General features: G+C 33.5%; 1 protein-coding gene across 1 annotated transcript in view; it reads left to right on the forward strand.

The window, feature by feature from the left end:
• The window catches only part of DACH1 (dachshund family transcription factor 1), a 339,811-nt gene extending 319,283 nt beyond the window's left edge, over positions 1 to 20,528 (forward strand). The window contains exons 7-11 of the mRNA XM_050713138.1: positions 1,705 to 1,856; positions 11,258 to 11,405; positions 15,794 to 15,937; positions 16,421 to 16,489; positions 20,506 to 20,528. Of these exons, the coding sequence (XP_050569095.1) occupies positions 1,705 to 1,856; positions 11,258 to 11,405; positions 15,794 to 15,937; positions 16,421 to 16,489; positions 20,506 to 20,528 (536 nt within the window). The remainder of the gene's footprint in view (positions 1 to 1,704; positions 1,857 to 11,257; positions 11,406 to 15,793; positions 15,938 to 16,420; positions 16,490 to 20,505) is intronic.
• The last annotated feature ends 219 nt before the right edge of the window (positions 20,529 to 20,747 follow it).

Genomic DNA, 20,747 nt, shown 5'->3' on the forward strand with positions numbered 1-20,747 from the left:
GCTGATGCTCCTCATAAAGTCAACAGGCACTTCTAGAGGAAGATTTGCCTTAAAATGCATCCACATGATGACTATAATAGATCAGATGGATTAGTGCTTTAAAATGCTATATGTTTCTTTCCACTAACTACAGAAAGGGCTAAGTGGGACAAGCCCAGAAGCCTGTTTCAGCATTTCTGTGCAGGGATATTATGGGTGAGGCTTTTAGTCTAGCACCATTCAGTGCTGGCCAGGACAATTGAGTTGACAAAGAGATGGGGCAAGAAGACTGCACCTAAAAATGGTTGCCAGAGATTGCTTCTTTGTGGAGTGTTGCTGGAAGTGGACTGTTGGAATAAACATATTCTTGGAGTTACAGTTTTTTTGGTCTGTCCCGGGACTGTTGAAACTTAAACTTTAACCTTCTGTTGCAATGGATTTAAATTTTCCTGTCCTTAGACTATTTCCATTTTAGAAAATACAACACCTCATTTGAAGAGAGAGTTCTTTTTAGGAAAATAATATCAAGACTTTCATATAGTGCAAGTCTGGCAAACTCTTCTGTAGTCAAACAGGTGTGCAGAGTTCTGTATAATATAAAGAATACATTCTAATGCCCTTGAATTGTATTGAGATACACGAATATGTGTCAGTTAATGACTGTGCCCTTGGTAAGAAAAGTATGTAGAGATATATGTATCTAAATACACGTATAGATAGTTTTCCTTTTGAAGAATTCACATTAACATCTAGTGCAAAGGAGTTGACCTAAATTTCTATACCGTATCATATCAACAGTAGTCTAAAGATATGTCAAATATTAACAACAAAAAAAAAAAGTAAGGAAAAAAAGTGTATTGAAGTCTCTTTTTTTTTTTTTTTTTTCTTTTTCTGCACTTTATAATCCATTCACAGATTATCTGTGACACGTTAATCTTAGTGGTCTTCAAACTGAGGGATTTTTTCTGTTGTGATGTGACAGCTGATCAGATCTGATTGTTATGATGATCTCACTAAGGAATTGAGCACTAATTGTTAGAAGATGCCTGTGTTAAGAAAAGAAAAGAAAAGAAAAGAAAAGAAAAGAAAAGAAAAGAAAAGAAAAGAAAAGAAAAGAAAAGGTAGTAATTGTAACCATGCTGTTAATATCATTTATTGTTCAGAGTATGTTTTCATTGTGGGAATCAGGTATACTTTCTTGATTAAAAATGCATTGAAGATCTGTAGATTTTCTCTGTGTTGCAGAATTTTCTGAGATGTAAATGAAAACATTAAGAGTGGAAAGGGTTAATTGTGTGGGAAGCCTTGTATTCAAATACTTCTCTTATACAAAATATATGTCGTGCTAGAAAATATTCTGTTGTTAGTCCAAATAGAACAAGAACTAAAATGAGGTAATTGGGAAGGTGCCCATAAAGTCAGCCTGAATATATTATCACAAGTATATGTGAGATAATATTTGTTTTAAAAAAGATTCTATGGCACTGTAAACTCAGTCTCATTAGAGACTGCATTTAAAAGGCTTATAAAGTTACTCATTAATGTTATCTTGTTGTATCTCCACAGCTTTTTCATTAAAGAAAATTCAGCAGAAAGCATTTTCTCCTGATAGCAGGAACCAATTTGCAATAAATGTTCTGGAAACCACTAGGGAAGCCATTACTGAGGTCTAATAAAAACAGACAGGCGTAACTTGTTCTATATTTTTGTTTCAATCACATACAGATGAGACCCCGCTCTCCACACCAACCGCAAGAGACAGTCTTGACAAGCTTTCTCTAACTGGGCATGGGCAACCGCTACCTCCAGGTTTTCCATCTCCATTTCTATTCCCGGATGGATTGTCCTCCATAGAGACCCTTCTGACTAACATCCAGGTAGGCCTTTCTGTAGAGCAGCTGAAAGGGATGGAGAGGAGCCAGTTGTTCAGTTTTGTCTAAATTAATACAACCATTCTTGCCTAATCAGTTCATAAGATTATTTGGATCAACTAATTTACTGAAACTTTCTAGTAACTTAAGATTTAAAGGAATCACAACAAATAAATGAATTTAGAAGCTGTCAGATACAGTACATAAAAATAGATTGTGTATTAAACCACAGCAGAGCATTCAGTGAAAATGACATTGGTGTGTTTAACAACATTTATCTTAAATGCTCTTTTTATTACAGGCTAATGAAATGTATCTTACTGTTTAAGTTCATCTCATTAACTAAGCAGAGAAACATTTATTTAATAAATAGTTATTTTAAATTGCTGGAGTGCCAAGGTGGAAATGATAGTTAAAGCTATTTGAAATGTGTCTCCCATAGAAGTGTTCACAAAAAAAAGCACTTCTTTTATAAATAAGCTCATTTAACTTAAAGTACTGTTTTCAAAGAATAGACTTCAAAGGGTATTACCAAATTTTCTGCAGATTTCCTATGGGTAGTCAGCATGTCTATTGAGTGTACAGTACAGTTTGATTCAAATATTGTTCAAGGTGTACACTTGCGTGTAGCATGAAGCCAAGATGTTAGTGTTTCATATTAGAATGAAGATCTTTTTTGTCACAAATTCAATGATTATGTGTTCTCCAGATGGAATTTTTGCAACAATATAGTTGTATGTTGCATGCAGAAGCAAAATGATAGTGCAGGAAATAATGCAGCCATATTGTATTCATTATAGATAAGCCTTGTCTGTGTAGCTTCTAACGTCTAATGTATTTTTTACAATACCTTTTCCTGTTCTTTCCTGCAAATGCATCAAATCAATTCTATTATATTCAGCAAACATTATACAAAGTAGGGCCAAATCCTGTTCATTTTACTTTCTTAAGTAATCGCCTTCAAGTTTATGACACTTCAGACTTGTTTAATGAAACAAGTATATGATCTTTTCATTAGTGATATTTCGAGATCTGATCATAAAACAAACAAAAACAAAAAAAACCATGCCATTTAAGAATTTATAGAAATTTATAGCAATTGAGTATTGCTGTATTTGCCTAATCTGATAGAACACATTTGTGATTGTGCTTTTAGGTTATTAAATATTAAAATCATAAAAAAATGTAATTCTGCAAAATATAACATTATTCTCACAGGTCTGCTGCAATCTGTAAAGAATGTCTTTTTTTTTTTTTTTCTTCCCAAAGGAAGAAAGACAATAAAGTAATGTTTTAGCTATGCATGCATGTACAGGAAAGTTCCTAGTAATTTTTTTTTACAAATGTGTGCACTCAATGTCTCTAGACAGCAACCTAATGAGCAGTGCATTCAGCATCAACAGGTTAGCTAATCTTGTGACTGAATATGAAAGTGCTGTGGTACTTCAGGATAAATGACTAGGATTAATTTGCCAAGAATGCATTTGGTTTTGACTTACAGAAAATGTGAATGTGAAATTCAGGCATTGCTTTCTTTTTCCTTTTTTCCTTTTTTCCTTTTTTTTTTTCCTTTTTTCCTTTTTTCCTTTTTTCCTTTTTTCCTTTTTTCCTTTTTCTTTTTTCTTTTTCTTAAACTGATGTTATATGTTGAAGAGATAAAACAAAAGGCAAGATCATGACTTCTTTTTTTATTTTATTATTTTTTTATTTTTATTTTTTCTACTTCTGCTCCTTGCTTTGAGTTTCCACGTCATGACAAATCACCAGTCAGGGTTAACAGGTGGGTTTTAAAACCTTTTGGATTCTTTCAGTTTGTCCCCATGTCTCACTACATCATTCCCACAGACCTCTGGGAATTCTTTCACGTACTATCAAAGCATCATTTTTTTTTTTTTCCCCCCATACATTTCATCTCCATCAGGACTACTTTAAAAAAATATTTTTCTCTCTCAATATATAGACAGACATTATAAATATAATTATATATAGAGAGAATTATTTTCCTAACTGTGTAGAAATAGTTAAGTATTCTCTTTAAAACAGTAGAGTCTGTTACAATAACCTGTGCACAACAATGACAGTTTCTTTAATTGGTGACCTAAAAATGGTTTCCATTTTCAGTGTTTTTTTTTTTCTTTGTAATGAGAGGAGGCTACCTCAGACAAACAGGTGAACTACGCCCTTTGATACTGACACTTGCAGAAGTGAATTTTACATGTTTGACTACAAGTTCAAACTCCTTTATAGGATTTTTGGAACAGGACAATTTTGTACTATGGCCAGTGCTTGTAACATCATTTGTGACTTTGTTAGGAAACACATAAGCACCACCTGACATTCATGATGCCTCTAGTACATGAGTAAATTCCTCTTTATTTTCCTTTGGCCCAGGTTAGTTCTGCATCCTTTTCAGTGCAAAGATGTGAATTCAAAGAAGACATTGAGCAGTAAGCTCCCTCACCATTCTCTTGTTCCAGCTCTACTGACATTAATGACAGAGGTGATATGGACAGATATGGAGCAATGCACCATATCTGACTTTCTAGAAAAGATCATCTGGCCTACAGTTTGTTCCCTGCCTCTGCTGTTGAGGTGCTTTTGAGTAAGATAACAGCAAATCTAGCCAAGGGCTAGATGAGTAGTCTTGCTAAACACCATTCCCTTTTTCCTAAGATCCCACATGACCAAAATACAGATGTGTCCCTTCATAGGATGGATATATGTGAAATGCACATCTTCATTAGGTGGCCTGCCAAATGCAGTGATGGAGGATGCCTAAATTTTAGGATTATGAGGATCACATGAATACATAGACAAGCAACCTCTGTCTATACAAATCTGCATGGATGTAATGGTAGATACCTGTGTTGTGATACAGTGTTTACTCAGTTGTGAGAGGAAGGATCTGTGTAATAGAGGACGTGGGTGTCTCCAGAAGCTGTAATGTCTGTCCTGGTTTAAAATATGGACAACAGAAAATCTAGTATTGAACTTTGTCAGGGTGAGGGGGATCCTAAATCTGACCATGGGGATGGTGCTTTTGGTTATGTAAGTAGAAAATTTGTGAACAATTCTGATATTTGAAAACAAAATATGCCAGAAGTCTTGAAGGTGTTGAAGAACTTAGATGATAGCTGTCACTTGAGCTTGGTGTCTTAGTCCACTTACTTCCATTTTAGAAGTCTGAGTCATTCTTTAAAACTGTCTACCAGATGCTAGGCAAGTCTGTGTTTTCCATCTATATTGAAGGTAAATGAATAATGCCTAATCAGTAATCCATAATTCTAGGCTAATATTAGACAAGTCTGTTTGCTATAGCTGTCATCAGATGCTTTTTAATATCATAAACATTTCTTCTTTTACTTCTCCATAAATACCTGTTGTGGTTTAACCCAGCTGACAGCTAAGCACCACACAGACGTTTGTTTACTCTGCACCCCGCAGTGGGATGGGGAGAAGACTGAAAAGAAAATTGAAAGAACTCATGGATTGAGATAAGGACAGTTTAGTAAGAAAATAAAATAAAATAAAATAAAATAAAATAAAATAAAATAAAATAAAATAAATAAAAAGGAAAAGAACCCTACAAATAAAAACAATAACAACAACAACAACAACAACAAATGTTAAAACAAACAAACAAACAAGTAATGCACAATGCAATTGCTCACCACCAGCCAGCTGATACCCACCTTGATTAATGGTGTTCCTCTCTCCCTCTGCCTCTCCCATCCAACTCCCCCCAGTTTTATTGTTCAGCATCACATCATATGATATGGGATATCCTTTTGGCCAGTTTGGGTCAGCTGTCTTAGGTGTGTCCCTTCACAGCTTCTTGCACACCCCCAGTTTCCTCTCTGGCAGGGCAGTGTGAGAAGCTGAAAAGTACTTGGCTCTATGTAAGCACTGCTTAACAACAACTAAATGGTCAGTGTGTTATCAACATTCTCATCCTAAATCCAAAACAGAACAACATACCAGCTACTAGAAAGAAAATTAACTCTATTCTGGCCAAAATCAGGACTTAATAAATACTTATTTAAAAAAAAAAATAATTATTTGTACTTTTAAAGAGGAGATAATCACAATATACAGAATCTGGAACGACGAAAACGTAAGTTTTACTGAGATTGCTGAGATATAAATAATTAACTGTAACAAAGTATAATCAAATAGACATAAATAAAATAAATTAGATGGGGGCAATATTTTCTTATTGAGAGAGATTAAATTAAGTGATAGTTTTCCTTCCCAATGTATATTTGTTGGTTTCTTCCAGATTAAATTCTGGAAGTCTATGTGCAGCTGCAGAGTGAATGGAGGGTGATGGAAGGTGGGTCACAGCAAAATGCTATGTGGGTACTAGTGAGAAGGCTAAAAATGTTTTCATACCTCTCACCTTTTTAAGTCACAGCCCAGTTATGCCAAAGTCTGTTACAGCCATAGCCTTTCATGATACTGCAATATTCCTGGGTAATAGTGATGTTATTTTAGGCTTTTAGAGTCTGAATATTCAGTTTTGACCCTGAGCAAAATTTCTATTAATATCTAATGGATGAATCAGTTTCACCAATAGCTACATTTCTGTATCAAGACTACATTGTGTTGACACAATTTGCTGCTATTATTTTTTTTTAAGAGATATGTAAAATAAGTTGCAAGTATCCCATTGATATTAAGAAATGCATGATTATCAACTAAATTCCCTTATGAAAACAAAGCAAACAACTAGCTTCATCGCTGTGAGTCTTCTGCACTGTTTCCATCTACAACTAAATACACAAGGGAAAAATATTACAAACGCTGGATAAAGTAAAAATCACAGTTTTAATTCAAGTTGTGTTTTTTTTTTTTTTTTTTTTTGTCTTCTGCTAAAATTCAAGAGAAATTTATTCTTCACAGAAAATGTTAATGGAAAATATCATTTATATTTGTACAATATGCCTTTACCTGTGATGGAGATATTCACTCTGAGATATTACAAAAATGTCTTCCTAGAGTTATCTGTACAGATAGTCAAGCTGTGCTATCTTAGCTTATGTTACTAAGTTAGCACTCAGTTACAAATTGCAGAATTTTACCTGTGGAAGAAAGTTAATACAATAGATAATATACTTTTTTTTTTTTTTTTTCCAACAATAATGAGGGCACACAAATTATATGCAATTTCCTACCTAAAAGAGAAGTAGTGTTATTTGCAAGTGTTTTCACCAGGAATAGTTAATACCGCAAAGGAAGCCCCTGAGCTACAAATCTCTGGAAGCTGGAAGATTTGATGAGAAAAGCTTCTCTACATTCATGCCTTATTCTTTTAGTTTTCCTTTTTCACTCACTATGGGCAATTGCTGGAAACAAAATATAGTCTTCTAGGCAAACCACTGGATTAACTAGTAAAACCATTTTTAGGTCACATATAACTATGTAGCTAACTGAAGTTTATTACCTGTAACACACAGTAGATGAAGCTAGAATTAGAAAAAGCTTCTATACAACTTTTTTTCCTACCCTTTGAAAATATACCACACATTATTTTAGTCATTTATTATTATTATTGTTGTTGTTGTTTAATAGTGATTGATAATACCGGCTTTAAGGTTGAGATATCTTTAATGTTTAATTTCTAAGGGATCAGTAGAAGGTCCTAACAAGATGCTGCTTTCAGAAATATTGGAGATATGTATTAGTTAGTGAATGGGAAGAAATAGCAACCATACATCAACTTAACTTTTTATTTAGAACACATCTGGAGAATTTATCAGTGAAAAATATCAGAACAAGTAAATGAAGTAAACAAACCAAAACCGGATTTGGCTATAAATTTCCAGGGAAAAAAATGTCAACATTTTACATTACACTGAAATAAAAAATATATATATTAACAGTGACAGAGAGAGGAAGAATAGCATCCCATGTTTAAAGCCTGGCTCCAGATACTGTATGAAAAACAAATCTGGAACCTGAACATGCTCACTACAATCATCATTATCCAGCCTCCGTAACATCTGACCTTCCCTAAAGGGAAATATTTTCCTTTTGTTAATGCCCTGTATTGCAATACATTTCCCATTGTCATTGGCAGCATATTGATTTAATATCAGGTTAGAGGATTAACCATAGCAAATACAAGTTGGACATACTGCATTTTGTATAATCTTTTACAGATGATCTACTGGGAGAATTAATAGAATTTCATGCAACTCTGAAATTGCTATTCCTGTTCCAAGGGGCACTGATGATTTTTAGATGCTCTACTTTTTAGTTGCTTTTCTCAGCCCCTTCTGCATTAAATACAGGGAGATATTGAATGTTTCCAGTATTTTTGCATTAGAGATGTCATTGGCAACAGCGGCACTTTTGCATATGCATCAGTTTGGCTCTCATGCAGACTTTTTTTTTCACATTGGATGCCTACTGATGTGCACTGATTTAACTTCTAAAAATGAAACTTAATTTTGTGTAGCTTATAAGTAGTCCCTAGTGTGTCTTGGCTTCAAAAAGCTAATATTTTTCAGACACAATCAGCAGCAATAGGTAATGTATTACCATTAGCTACGTTAGCAGCAAGTTTTTTTTTTTTTAAAAAAAAAAGGTTGGAGGAGGAAGTATGGTGTAGAAAATGTAACATGTTTTTAGCAGCTTCATACTTTGCAACAATTCTTAATATAGTTACACACATCAGTGCTACACTAGCATTATTTTCCATGTTTATTCATAATTATTGTTTCATATTTAAAGAACACCAAAATGTTGTGTTTTGTCAGCCAAAGACAATAATAATTTAATAATAATTTATTTGAAACTGCTACTGGTAATACAACCAATCAACACATTAAGTGGTGCCAACATTGGCAGCTTGCTAAATAATCTCTAGGCTTTGCACTGAGAGTACATCTTTCAAAGATAAGTCAACAAGAGCAATCAGAGCAGAAAATTAGAATTTGGTATCTTAGAATTAAAATACAACTAAACTAAAGTTTTAATTGGGGTGATCTAAAAGGGCACTTGATGTAATGATCTCTTTCATTTGTTACTAATTGTTTGTTCCTGATGAAGAAGAAACATGTACAAGAATGTAGTTGAATTGAGTAAAGATGGCAGTTATTTTAGCAGGTCAATTTTACTGTTAAAAATGCTGAATTGCAAGAATTTTGGAGGAGGGTGTTTGTAGCTTTAAAATTATCTGACAATATACTTTTCATCAACAAATACCCTTCATATAAATTTATAATTTCACTTGGTCTAGTTTATTAGTGATTTGGGTGAATCACATGTTCTATCTAATAAGTGATGAGTTGGAGATAAAAGTATTCTAGAGTTCAAGCATAAACCAGAAACCATTAATAAATTAAATTAAACCAGAAACCATTAATAAATAACTCCAACCCGAATTTCATAGTATTTCAGAAGCATCCATTATAGAAAACACAGTTTATGATGGTTGTAAGCATAGGTGAATAGGGTGGGTGAAGTTGATTTCAGGTGAACAGTAACATTAAAAAAATAGATTGCAAAGACTTTACACATGTTTTAAAGTATATTTTACTTTGTATATATCTACAGAACTTTGTATTTAGCTTTAGGCAATTTTCTTTAGTAGTCACCAAGGTTTAGCATTCACCACAAAATACCTTTGTGTTTTGGATATTTTAGAATAGATTTTTGTTCTTTTAAAGAAAACTACTAAAACTTGAAATATATTTGTAAGCACATCTGTTGAGTTCCTGTTGTTAGATATTTTCAAATGCGGTGTAGTGTATATCATTTAAGTGACCATATGGACCTTGCAGTTGGAAGGTGTTTAGTTTTTTCTGCTTCTGTGGACTTCATAGATTTAAGTGTAATAGAGCTGCAAAGAATCAAGCACTGCATGAGATAACACTTGAGGCAAAAATTTACTTAATAATGAGGATGAGGAGTACTGAAAATAATAGGCCCTGAAAACAGAATTAAAAGAGGTGTTTGAAGGATACAGATTTCAAAGCAGTCGTTAACACTAGGAAGGCTAGCAGGAGAAATGTGCAGACTAACACATGAAGAATGCTTTTGTTCCATTTTTAAGTATCATAATTCTCACTTGTTCTTTTGGGGGATATTTCAAAGAATTTTAGTGAAAAAAATTGAAACCCAGAATCTGATTTAGGAAGTGTGCCTGAGTGGTGAGGGAACTTACTTGCGAGCTGGAGGACATGACTTTATGTCTGTAGTACCTGGTTCTGAGGCCAGGTCTTGAGTGTAAACCTCTTATCTGTTAGCTGAATGCTTCCCTAACATACCTGCTAGAGACCTCTCAGTCTCTTTTGTTGGCATTATTTTGCTTTATATCAGTAATTAATTCTCTGTTGGGTCTAATTAGCTCTATGGAGGTAAGCTGTCAGGAGACTTGCCTAAGATATAGTATAGTTAGGTTCATATTCATACAGGATCATACATGCATAGCCATGCTTAATTATCTACTATATTATGATATCTTCAAGAGAAGAGATTGAGGTGTAGACCCGAGAGTCTGACAGCCAAACTTCTGGAATATTGAATTATTTTCTGTCCATATTGATTTATTTCTATCCATCCTATTTCCTCTCCTCTTTTTCATAGCTTATCTCAGTGTCTTAACTAACTAGTTATTAGCTATGCTAGGTTCTGTCCGTTTCCTGTGAAAAGATTTGTGGAATTGTGGAGTTGAATTCTCAAGAAAAAAATAGTATAAGCTGAATCATTATTTCGTGATACAATAACAACAAAAAAGGTAGATTTTTTTCTGACCATCCCAGGTCAAGAAAGTAAGAGACAATTATGTTTTGTCCTGTGCTGTGAGATAATAATTGTACAAGATCAGGAATGGACTTTTTAAGACAGAGAGATCTTCCTCCTTTGTGAGTGTCCTCTGCTTAGTATCCCGATAACGTAATCTTCCTTGGAAATAATATAATGTATAATGATAACTAACAACAGTAAGGAGCTTGAGTAGTACTAGAGACTGAATTTACCATTCTGTGGGTGATAAATATTTAGACTGCCAATTCTTTTTCTATGGAACAGATTTTTGTTTTGGTTACAGGCAAGTTGCTGATATAGTTTTTTTTGTTTGTTTGTTTTTGTTTTTATCTCTTATGAAGAATAAACCTACCCCTATAACTTTTTCACATTAGTTATATGCATAGTTAAAGACCAGTTTGTGTCATCAGTGAAAGCTTGACTCTCTACTTTTTACAGATTTTTTGTCCACTTCTTAAAATTAACTCTAGTAAAGATTTGCTGTTGATAATTGGGAGGCTTTGACCCAGTAACAGGATTATTTCATTTGTAAAATCTCACATGACTAATCAAAGATAAATAACAGAAGTTGTTTATTATGTCAGCTGTTCTAACATTCTTTAAACATTAAAATATCCAACTTTATCTTTGAACAGGGTCTACTAAAGGTTGCTATAGACAATGCCAGAGCTCAAGAGAAACAGGTCCAACTGGAAAAGACAGAGCTAAAGATGGAGCTCTTCAGGGAACGAGAACTGAGGGAAACACTTGAAAAACAGTTGGCTGTGGAGCAGAAGAACAGAGGTATCTGCATTAAGCAAACATAAATGCCTAAAATATATTTTCTCTGGAAACTTAATTTTCCATCAAGCACCTGTGTTTGATCAAAACTTTTCTCCTGTGCTCATGTTTTGTTTCTGCTGACTGCTATACAGGAAATTTTGCACCCTGCCAAATCCTGATTCTGCATAGGATCTTTATGAGATTTATAACAAACATGCCTTTTTCTTGTGTATGTGTGATATTTGTTTTGTTTGTTTGTTTGTGTTCATTGTTTGTTTTGTTTTGTTTTGACTTGTTCCAACGTATCAGTAATGCACAGCACAATTATAAATGCAGAAGGTGTAGTTGTGGACTTTGTCAGCTTGTGATCATTATGAAAAGGAATAGCTACTTAATACAAACACGACTTTTATCAAATTTAAGATGCTGCAAGGTGTTATGAATTCATTTCTGTTCTTATGTGATAAGAGTCATGCATCGCATATTTAGGTAAATTGTATGTCATAAATATAAAGGTAATAGTAATATGTAAGCCTCGTATAATGCAGCAGTTCAAACATGTTTATAGGAGGAACATCTAAGGTTCTTCTTGAAAGAGAACTCACGGTACATATATATACTTGTAAAATAATTCTTTATAATTTCATTATATTATTAGGATGATATAAAGTATATATGTTATGTATAGTATATAGTAGACCATATATATAATATATATAATATACAGTAAGTAATATAAGTACACTTTTCTAAAACATCGGTAGTAAAGTTAAGGCAGTTTATAGTGATTTACATAACTATTTGCATTATGAGCATGTTCCCATCTTCCTTTACGGCTCTCTTTTTTTATTTATATATGTCTTGTCCTTTAATATTGTCTGATTACTTCACAAGGGGCAATTAACCTCTGGGGCTAGCTTCCTGTTTAACACAGACCATGACAAGTCAGATAAATATTTTTTCAGGAATAGAGTTATGGTTTATTTTTCTGTGAAACATTGAGTTAAGGAACCCCGAGAACTCCTGGATTCACGACCAATATCATTATACCTTTAACTAACATTCTACCTGTAAATAAGCAATGTAATTCTATTTCGTGCCTTGACCTATTAAGCAGTAGGACTGCCACATCATTAATTTCCCTTTTAAACTTATAAGAATACATTTTTAAAGACAACTACTGTTAACAATTATCACAACTGTGCAATGAATCATTCCTTTGTCCACAACTGGCCTATTTTAGTCAGTAAAATTGCATTACTTACACCTTTAAAGAAGTTTTCTAAAATGGCCCAGTTATTCTTCACATCCTTATCTACTTCTGTGTTTCACAACCCCTCAGTCATATATCCCTTTTTTAGAGGACCCCTCTGACCTTACTTGCATTTTGCCATATAGAAATTAAGCACCTCATTTAAGCTAATATTATAAATTCCTTATCTTTCAATAAAGAAAGAGATTCCTACATCCTGCTCTTGGACAGGTAGGTGGTGTCAATTACACTTCCTGTTTACACCAAAGGGAATGTCATTGACTAGGTTGAATTAGACACATATGCTTTCACTGGTTAAAATTGGGTAAAATTAATTTTGCTCAAAGTTCTATGTCAAGAAAGAGCATGTGATAGTCCTTTATTTTGCTTAGGATAGTGAAATAATTGACAATGTTATTTTCAGCACTATGCACTATCTGCTTCTTTTATATGTATCCTTCTAATGATGACATTGCACTGGTAAAAGAGTCAGACCAAAGAGGAATGGTTTTGAGCACTTAATAGTGGTATACAGTAAAGAAAATGTAATGAGGATGACTATCTTTAATAGTGGATACTTCTGTATAAAACAAAGAAAAATAGAAGATTATTTTTTAAAATGAGCAGAGAAAATAGGAGGGAAACAAATAAGGTCAGATCGTAATTCCTTTGAGAATTTATTCTTCAATTAAAGATAGAAAAATACTTAGGAGGCTTTACATGACATTAGTTTTCCAAATAGCAAATGTCATGTCTCAAAGAAAGTTTCACATCTTAATGGAAACATGAGTAAAATGGGAGAAGTGTACCATAGCCCTAGTAAGTTAAGAGATATCCCATGAAAAACCTGAATACACTTAAAAAACTACAGCATAGAAACATACGCACTCTGTCACACACAGGTCAAAGCCCATTAGACAAATGGGATCTTCAGCACAAGGCAACCTGTATCAATGTCTGTCTTTTGCTTGTCATGTTAACACAAGTCAAATATTACTTTTTCTTTACTGGCAGGAGATTTGATATTTTTTTTTCCCATTTGGGGGAACATTAAATTCACTGCCGCTACTATATGTTCTACAGTGCTGCTTATTTACTGTACTGTTTCCTTCCTTTGTAAATATTCCAATTAGTGATTCCTAAGGCTGTAGGATGTCTCATCAACCAGTAAGAGTAGGATAATATCTCTTCTGTGAGCAGCTACACAATAAGGGCTTGCTAATTCTGTCTCTGACTGCTGTAGTCACATCTACAATGTGTCAGCCATGATGACATTTTAATTCAGAAAGCAACATATGTCTCCTTCTCATTTATTGCAATCACTTTCAAAGTACTTATAGTGAAAACATTAAAACTGCAATGATTCAAAATGTGTTTAGTTTAGCCTTTGTATAGATACTACATGTTTTTTGACAGTGTGGGACAATATGCCTGTAAAGTAGTTGGTACTATACAAAATGAGAAAAAGCCAAAATTCCAAAGTCTTGGATGTAGCTATTTTCACTACAGGATATGTATTTTTATACACTATGTATAACGAACAGTTCTGTATAGCAACAAAAAATATCCAAGAGTACCCAAGAAGCAGTTATTCTTAGCATATAAACAACATAGTAATAATTCCCTTTAAATAAATCATTATTATCACCAGCAGAGACTACTGGAAATGGGGTGTATAAACTGGTGGAAGCAGATTTTTATCCTTTCCAGCATTCCTCCCTAAACATGTTCAAGAGATTACTTTGGAGCAGAACACAGGGCTAGATAAAATTTTTGTAGTCAAATCTAGTATCACCTAATATCTGGTTTTGGTAATAATTTTTCTGTAGTTAATGTAAAAATAACTGGTTCTCTAGCAAAGGTTGCCCAGGAAGATGTTATGGAAAATAAGCCTCTTATATGCACGTCTCTGAAAACCCTAAACATGCTATGTAAGAAGGGTTTGGGTTTCGTGGGGGAGATAATGATGTGCTCTACAGCTTTTCATGATTTCTTTAGAGGCTCAGTTTGGCTTTTACTGAGTAGGAAAAAGAAAAAAAATAATAAAAAAAAATCACATTACCATTTTCCATTGGGGAAATAACCTGTGATATATTCCTTCAGTTAGAGATCACACAAGTTGTATTTTTGTGGTTGTAAGGTTGCAGTTTGTGCAGTTTGGAAGGAACTCACTGGTAACATAGAAAAAATCATAATGGAGCTTCTTCTAAACAACCCCTGTATGATTCATTTATATACTGATCTTGCAACCCTTTTTCTTGTAGAATATGAACAAAAGATAGAGGGAAAACATTTTCTAAATTAGTGCCTTCTACACTGAATTTTAGAAGACTCCTTACTTTCTGAGTATTTTCCCTTACAATTGACATACAAACTAATATTTGCGTGACTGGGGGATCTGTCACTGTCCAGGTATTCCGACTGTAAAGAGTTTGTTATGAGTTCTTCAAGATTGGCGAGACCAGAGTTGTCAGAGAGAGAAAAAAAAAAAAAAAAAAGTGGACAAAGGAGAATATGGATAAGAAATAAATATGAGGAAGAGACCAGGCACCAAGAGGCTGGAGGGCTTGAAGCAAGCAGCAGCTTGGAGGACAATTCGAAAGATGAGGGCTTTTCTCTATGGAGTGAAGGGCACAGCAGAGCAAGGGCTTAAGTTCTGTTGCATTTAGGGCACTGGCTGTTGGGGGAGAGAAGCCACAGGTAAGAACTTGATTACTGTGCATATGCTATGTGCTACAGGAGATAAAAATTGTGTACTTAATCCCTCAAAAACTTCAGCTCTAGAGACAGGGGCATATCTACATATGATGATGAAAAATGTAAATTTTATTGTTAGTTCCAAGGTTTTCTAATTTGGATATTCACAGATCCTCATATGTGTATTAAAAAAAAAAAAAAAAATTTTGTTTTGTTTTTTAAATACCATTATGCTGTAGCTGTATATCACCTACAGTTTTCAATAGCATGGTATAGAACAATAATTCTTTAAATATCCCAGTGTGATTCCCAAAAATGTCAAATAGTTGAAGTTGATATTGTATAATTACTCAATTTATATAAGCTGTTGCAGTTGTATTGTTTCTTAGAACTCTTAATATGTAATCATGAAGCCAAGTTTCAGATCTGAATTTGAGTATACTGATTTTCTTCTTCCTAGCAATAATTCAGAAAAGGTTAAAGAAGGAAAAGAAGGCAAAGAGGAAATTGCAAGAAGCACTTGAATTTGAGACTAAACGACGGGAGCAAGCAGAACAGACACTGAAACAGGCAGCTTCAACAGATAGTCTCAGGGTCCTAAATGGTAAGAAGCTAGTTTTTGCTTCTGTGTCATTAACTTTCAATTTAAGTGCCCAAAGAAGGTGGTTATACTGAAAATTGAAAGCATGGCGGGAGGGTAAAAAAAAAAAAAAGAAAAGAAAAAAGAAATTCTCTCTTCTTTCAAGTGATGCTTCTCTCTTTTCTGTTTTGTTAGTTTATATAGTATGTGCAAATAAATTCAGTGCAGAGAATGTCCCAACTAGGACAATTTTATATTATTAGCTATTTAAAATATATATATATATATTCTTTTACTTTTTCTTCCCACCTTTATGCTTGAAATATCTATTGCTCATTAATCTTCCTAGTCTAACAAAAAATTGTCCTGGCTTCCAGTCATTGTTCAACATTAAAAAAACTGACAAAGGTTGATTGTATTGTAATTCAACTTTAGAGTAACAGGTTGTAAAAAGGGCTATAAGAATCAAATGAAATATGTGTCAGTCTTACCTTTCTATGCTTCTAGACTCTCTGACCCCAGAGATAGAAGCTGACCGCAGCGGGGGCAGAACAGATGCTGAAAGGACAATACAAGGTAGGAATTTGCAAAAGGCTATAAATCTAGATCTTGCTATACGAGTTTTTCCTCAGCTTTAGACTGCTATTCAAGCATATAGCCTACCATCTGGGCCACATCAAAACAAGTTCAAACAAGGTCAAGTTCATCTTGCTTGTTTATAAGGGAGAATACCTTTTGTGTTGACAGATTTTCTTTAAATTAATAGGTCATTTCTGTTTATACAGTGGAATTAAAGAAGAATAATTAATTTGAAGCAATATTGGGCTGAATCTTAGACTTGCTGAATGCATTTTTTTGTGCATACGTATAGTTAGATTTAGGATAACAATGTTTTCAAAGGCCTATTTGAAATATTTTGAGCCTTTTAATGATGTAAATGGCTAAACCTAATAGGTAACACTCAAGGCATGACGAGAATTTCATAGCCAATATTCAGTGACAGCTACTGAAAGGTGTGTTTCAATACGCTACTCTGATCATTAAGAATAAATAAATTGTTTATTCCTTTCATTTTTTTTCTTTCATTTACCACATTCCATTATTTACATTTTAATAAAGTGAATCTGCTTAGTAAACTTATACATGAAATACTAAGGAGAGCTTTATTACTTCCCCTGTGAATCTAAATTTATATATATTGCAAACATCAAGATATTAGTAAAGAACAAAATTTTAAGATAACATTTGTGTTATAATGTCCTCTTCAGTTAACAAGCTAAAGCTACCTACATGAATACTAAAAAACTAAATTAACATTTGGTTTCAATTGTAAATGAAGGTGCATTTTTCAAAGGCAAGCCTAAAATGATTAGCACCAGTAATCACTCTCAATTGCCTTTATTTTCATTTTGATGTCAAACATCTTAACAGTATCATTTGACATCATCTGTGTCTTATTTAATCACTTTTTCTAATTCATAAAGCGTTGTTACTAGTGTGCTACAAGGAGGCTGTAAAAACAGATTAAAAAGTCTCTTAATAATCTTTTAATGTTTTGATCAAAGACACAAATACAAAAGAGGCAACAAGTCCTTATGTGGGACAAACACACAAGTGTATATACATATATACAAGATTTAAATTGCATGTTATGTCTGCCAAGTCTGTATTGCAAAGGTCGGAATATGCTAGATTGAATGTTGCCTGGGAAGTGGGTACATGTTATGACACATTTGTTGTTCTAGAATCCTGTTTTTCTTCCCATAAAATGCATGCCTGATTCAAAGCACCAATTGATGCTATCGGCTTAGTAAGAATCCAGTCATCATGCTACTTTGTACATCCAGACTACATTACTACATCCAAATATTTTATTATTATTATTATTAATTTATTTATTGGTACAAAGACAAACTTCTAATTTCTTTGGAGGCCATTCTATTACAGGAGTCACTGCAGTGTCTGAGTTCCTTGCAAACATTAATTAATTTATCTTCAGACCATACCTGCAAGGAAGCATAGTTTGGAGTATTCCCATTTTAAATCTGGGAAACAGTCACAGAAAAACAGAGATGATAAATTGCTTTACTTTCAAGTAACTAGGACCTGATTTTTGAGAATACTTTGCGTTTTTGGCAAATGTGTTCATTGTATTCAAATTACTGTTCCCATTGAATCTAGTTTCCCTTATGGACTGAGATATTCATAAGATGAGCAACACATAATTACTAAGTATTTTGGAAGTAAATATTCTAGAAGACTTATCCCAAGCTACACAGAAATAGCACTTCAGCTTTTTAACCATGATCATCCTTTCTTTTCCAGCTATCTTTTGCCTTCTTGTGCTCATTTCATATGTTTCCAATTGTGTAACAAATGAAATCAAGGTCTTATAAGCAACATTCTCAGTAATGTTGACTTTTCCTCGATTCATCTGTCCAAGGTGGTTCAAGGGGAAATAACAAACAAACAAACAAAACCCCACAAAATAACATAGATGATTATTTAATTAAAGGCTAGAACATAATGATCATGATATTGGATTATATTGCAAAGGCAACCTTAATTCTGACATTTCCTGTCTCTACTTTGCAGTATTAACACACACACATATATATATTCAAGGAAAATAAAAATAAAAATAAATAATAAAAAAACACAAGAAATTAATTTATTTGACTGCAATTTTTTGAAGTTTAATGTTTTAATTTTAATCATCATATAAGAGTTTGGAACTTTTAGATCTACCATGTGTAATATGTAGCCTTACAACAAAAAATATATTTGCAGGAGCTTATTGTCTTTGTGGATCAGTTGTTATAGGGTGACAGGTTTCATAAACTGTTGATAACAGATGGGTAATGCTGTGTCAGGACTCTGTGTTTAGCTCCAATACTGGAAGGAGGATTCCCTTTCCTTCTTCTGTGTCCCCTTTAGCATGTCACACCTATACCTCTGTGTCCCAGTTCCTCCTAGTTTCTCTCTTCCCATGCAAATTCCACCTTTTGTCAATGACTAATCTCACTCTTTCCTGTCTCAAAAATGTTTTGTTCTTTTCTCCCCTGTACCCCCACTCCAACTTCCCAGTCCTTAGGTACCCATTCTTACAGTGCTCTTTCCTGAACTCGGTTTCATGCCACCCTGATTATTTCTTTCATTACAAGATTTTTCTCGTCTATCTGACTATTTCTGTTGCCTCCTCCTCTTGTCCTGACATTTCTAGACTCTACACTCCATTAACATTCCCTGTTACTGGACTTTCCTGTTTCGTAGCATATCTCAATCTGTATTCTCCATTTATCCTGCCTGACTGTCAAGTTCATATTTCCTACTAGTCTATACACATTCTGTTTCTTCTTTTGTATCTGCCTGGGAAAGAGAAGAACTGAGAGAAAAACAAAGATAATTTCTCTGTTCCCATTTCAATATTTAGCATGGCAATGACTTGCAGAAATGAGGATAGAGAGTTGCAGGGAAAGAGCTGCTTCATTCAGCACCAAGATATATTATGCTCAGTATAGATGGTCTCTTTGGAAAATTTAGTTGCAAAACTCTACAAAACCTTTCCAGTGGTTGAAACTGGGAATTTTCTAACACTTTTTTGATCTTTGACAGAGACAACAAAGATTGTCCTTCTAATTTTGCAAAATTTCAATGATATCCTTCCATTTTATCTGTAAATGTTATTTTATATACTCTTGTACATACAATAGAAGAATTTTTCTATAGAATATACATTATATTCTCTAATAAAAAAAACATAATAGTAGCTCATTCATGCTTTCAGGTTCTGGGAAAAAGTGCTTACTAGGGAATTACTTATGCATTTCTTATTCTTCTCAAATATATACCTGTATTTATTTGTATCAAAGAAGTCTGGGGTGATAGTGTTTTTATCTACAATCATTACTTTTTTTTTTTTATTTACTAATTGAGCATGCTGTGCAATTCTGTAAGTAAGCAAGTGAATGTAGAAGGGAGAGTTAGAGCATTCTGTGGTGAAGCAAAGTATTTGAAATACCAAGGATAATTTCAGCATTAAAAAAAATATTAGACAAGGGGATGTTTTAGAATAAAGATTCTATATATTATAAATAAAAGGATTCTTGTCAACTGGAATTTGTATTTAATGTTAATATTTTAGCTGTCACTTTTGTGTGCAAGGAATAGGACTAGTTTAAGTGTAAAAGATAACTGCATTTGTCAATAAATGAGCTATGTTCTTTTTTTTTTTCATCATGTAGCACTCTTTCAACTCATTCAAATTCACTTTTAGTGAATAAAGTCTTGAAAAGGGGGAAAGATTAAAAAAAGTGAGAATTTGAATATGAGACTGTAAAAAGAAGTAATATAATTATTATTACTTTGAAATACTGGGTAAACAACAGCTTCCTGGAATATCTGTAAAATACTAAGAAAATAATAGCTAATCCAAATGTGAGTCTCACATATACTTAGATATTTTTTAACAGATAAAAACAGATACTAAGTTACAAGGAACTGGTGTAGACACTAGTTTTAAATGTTTTCTTTCTTGCTTCTGTTTAAAATAATAATAAAGCAGATTATCCTCTTCTCCATACATATTGTAGGTTCACTAGATGCCTATGCCTAGCTCCCAATCCGGTTTCCCAAGACCCCCTCATCCCACACAAAAAGGTACCATACAAAGATAATGTTTGACTTTTCTATACTGTTTTGTTACCAGACCTCTTACTAAGCACGAGAACAATGACATTTACTGCTACTCTTACTTTTTTTGTTTCCCACTGATTTTTTTCTTCCTCTTCTGCTTACCTATCATGTATTTGTCTGCCTACATTATCATTTTTTC

Source organism: Cygnus atratus, chromosome 1, assembly GCF_013377495.2.
Source record: "Cygnus atratus isolate AKBS03 ecotype Queensland, Australia chromosome 1, CAtr_DNAZoo_HiC_assembly, whole genome shotgun sequence".
Taxonomy (NCBI): domain Eukaryota; kingdom Metazoa; phylum Chordata; class Aves; order Anseriformes; family Anatidae; genus Cygnus; species Cygnus atratus.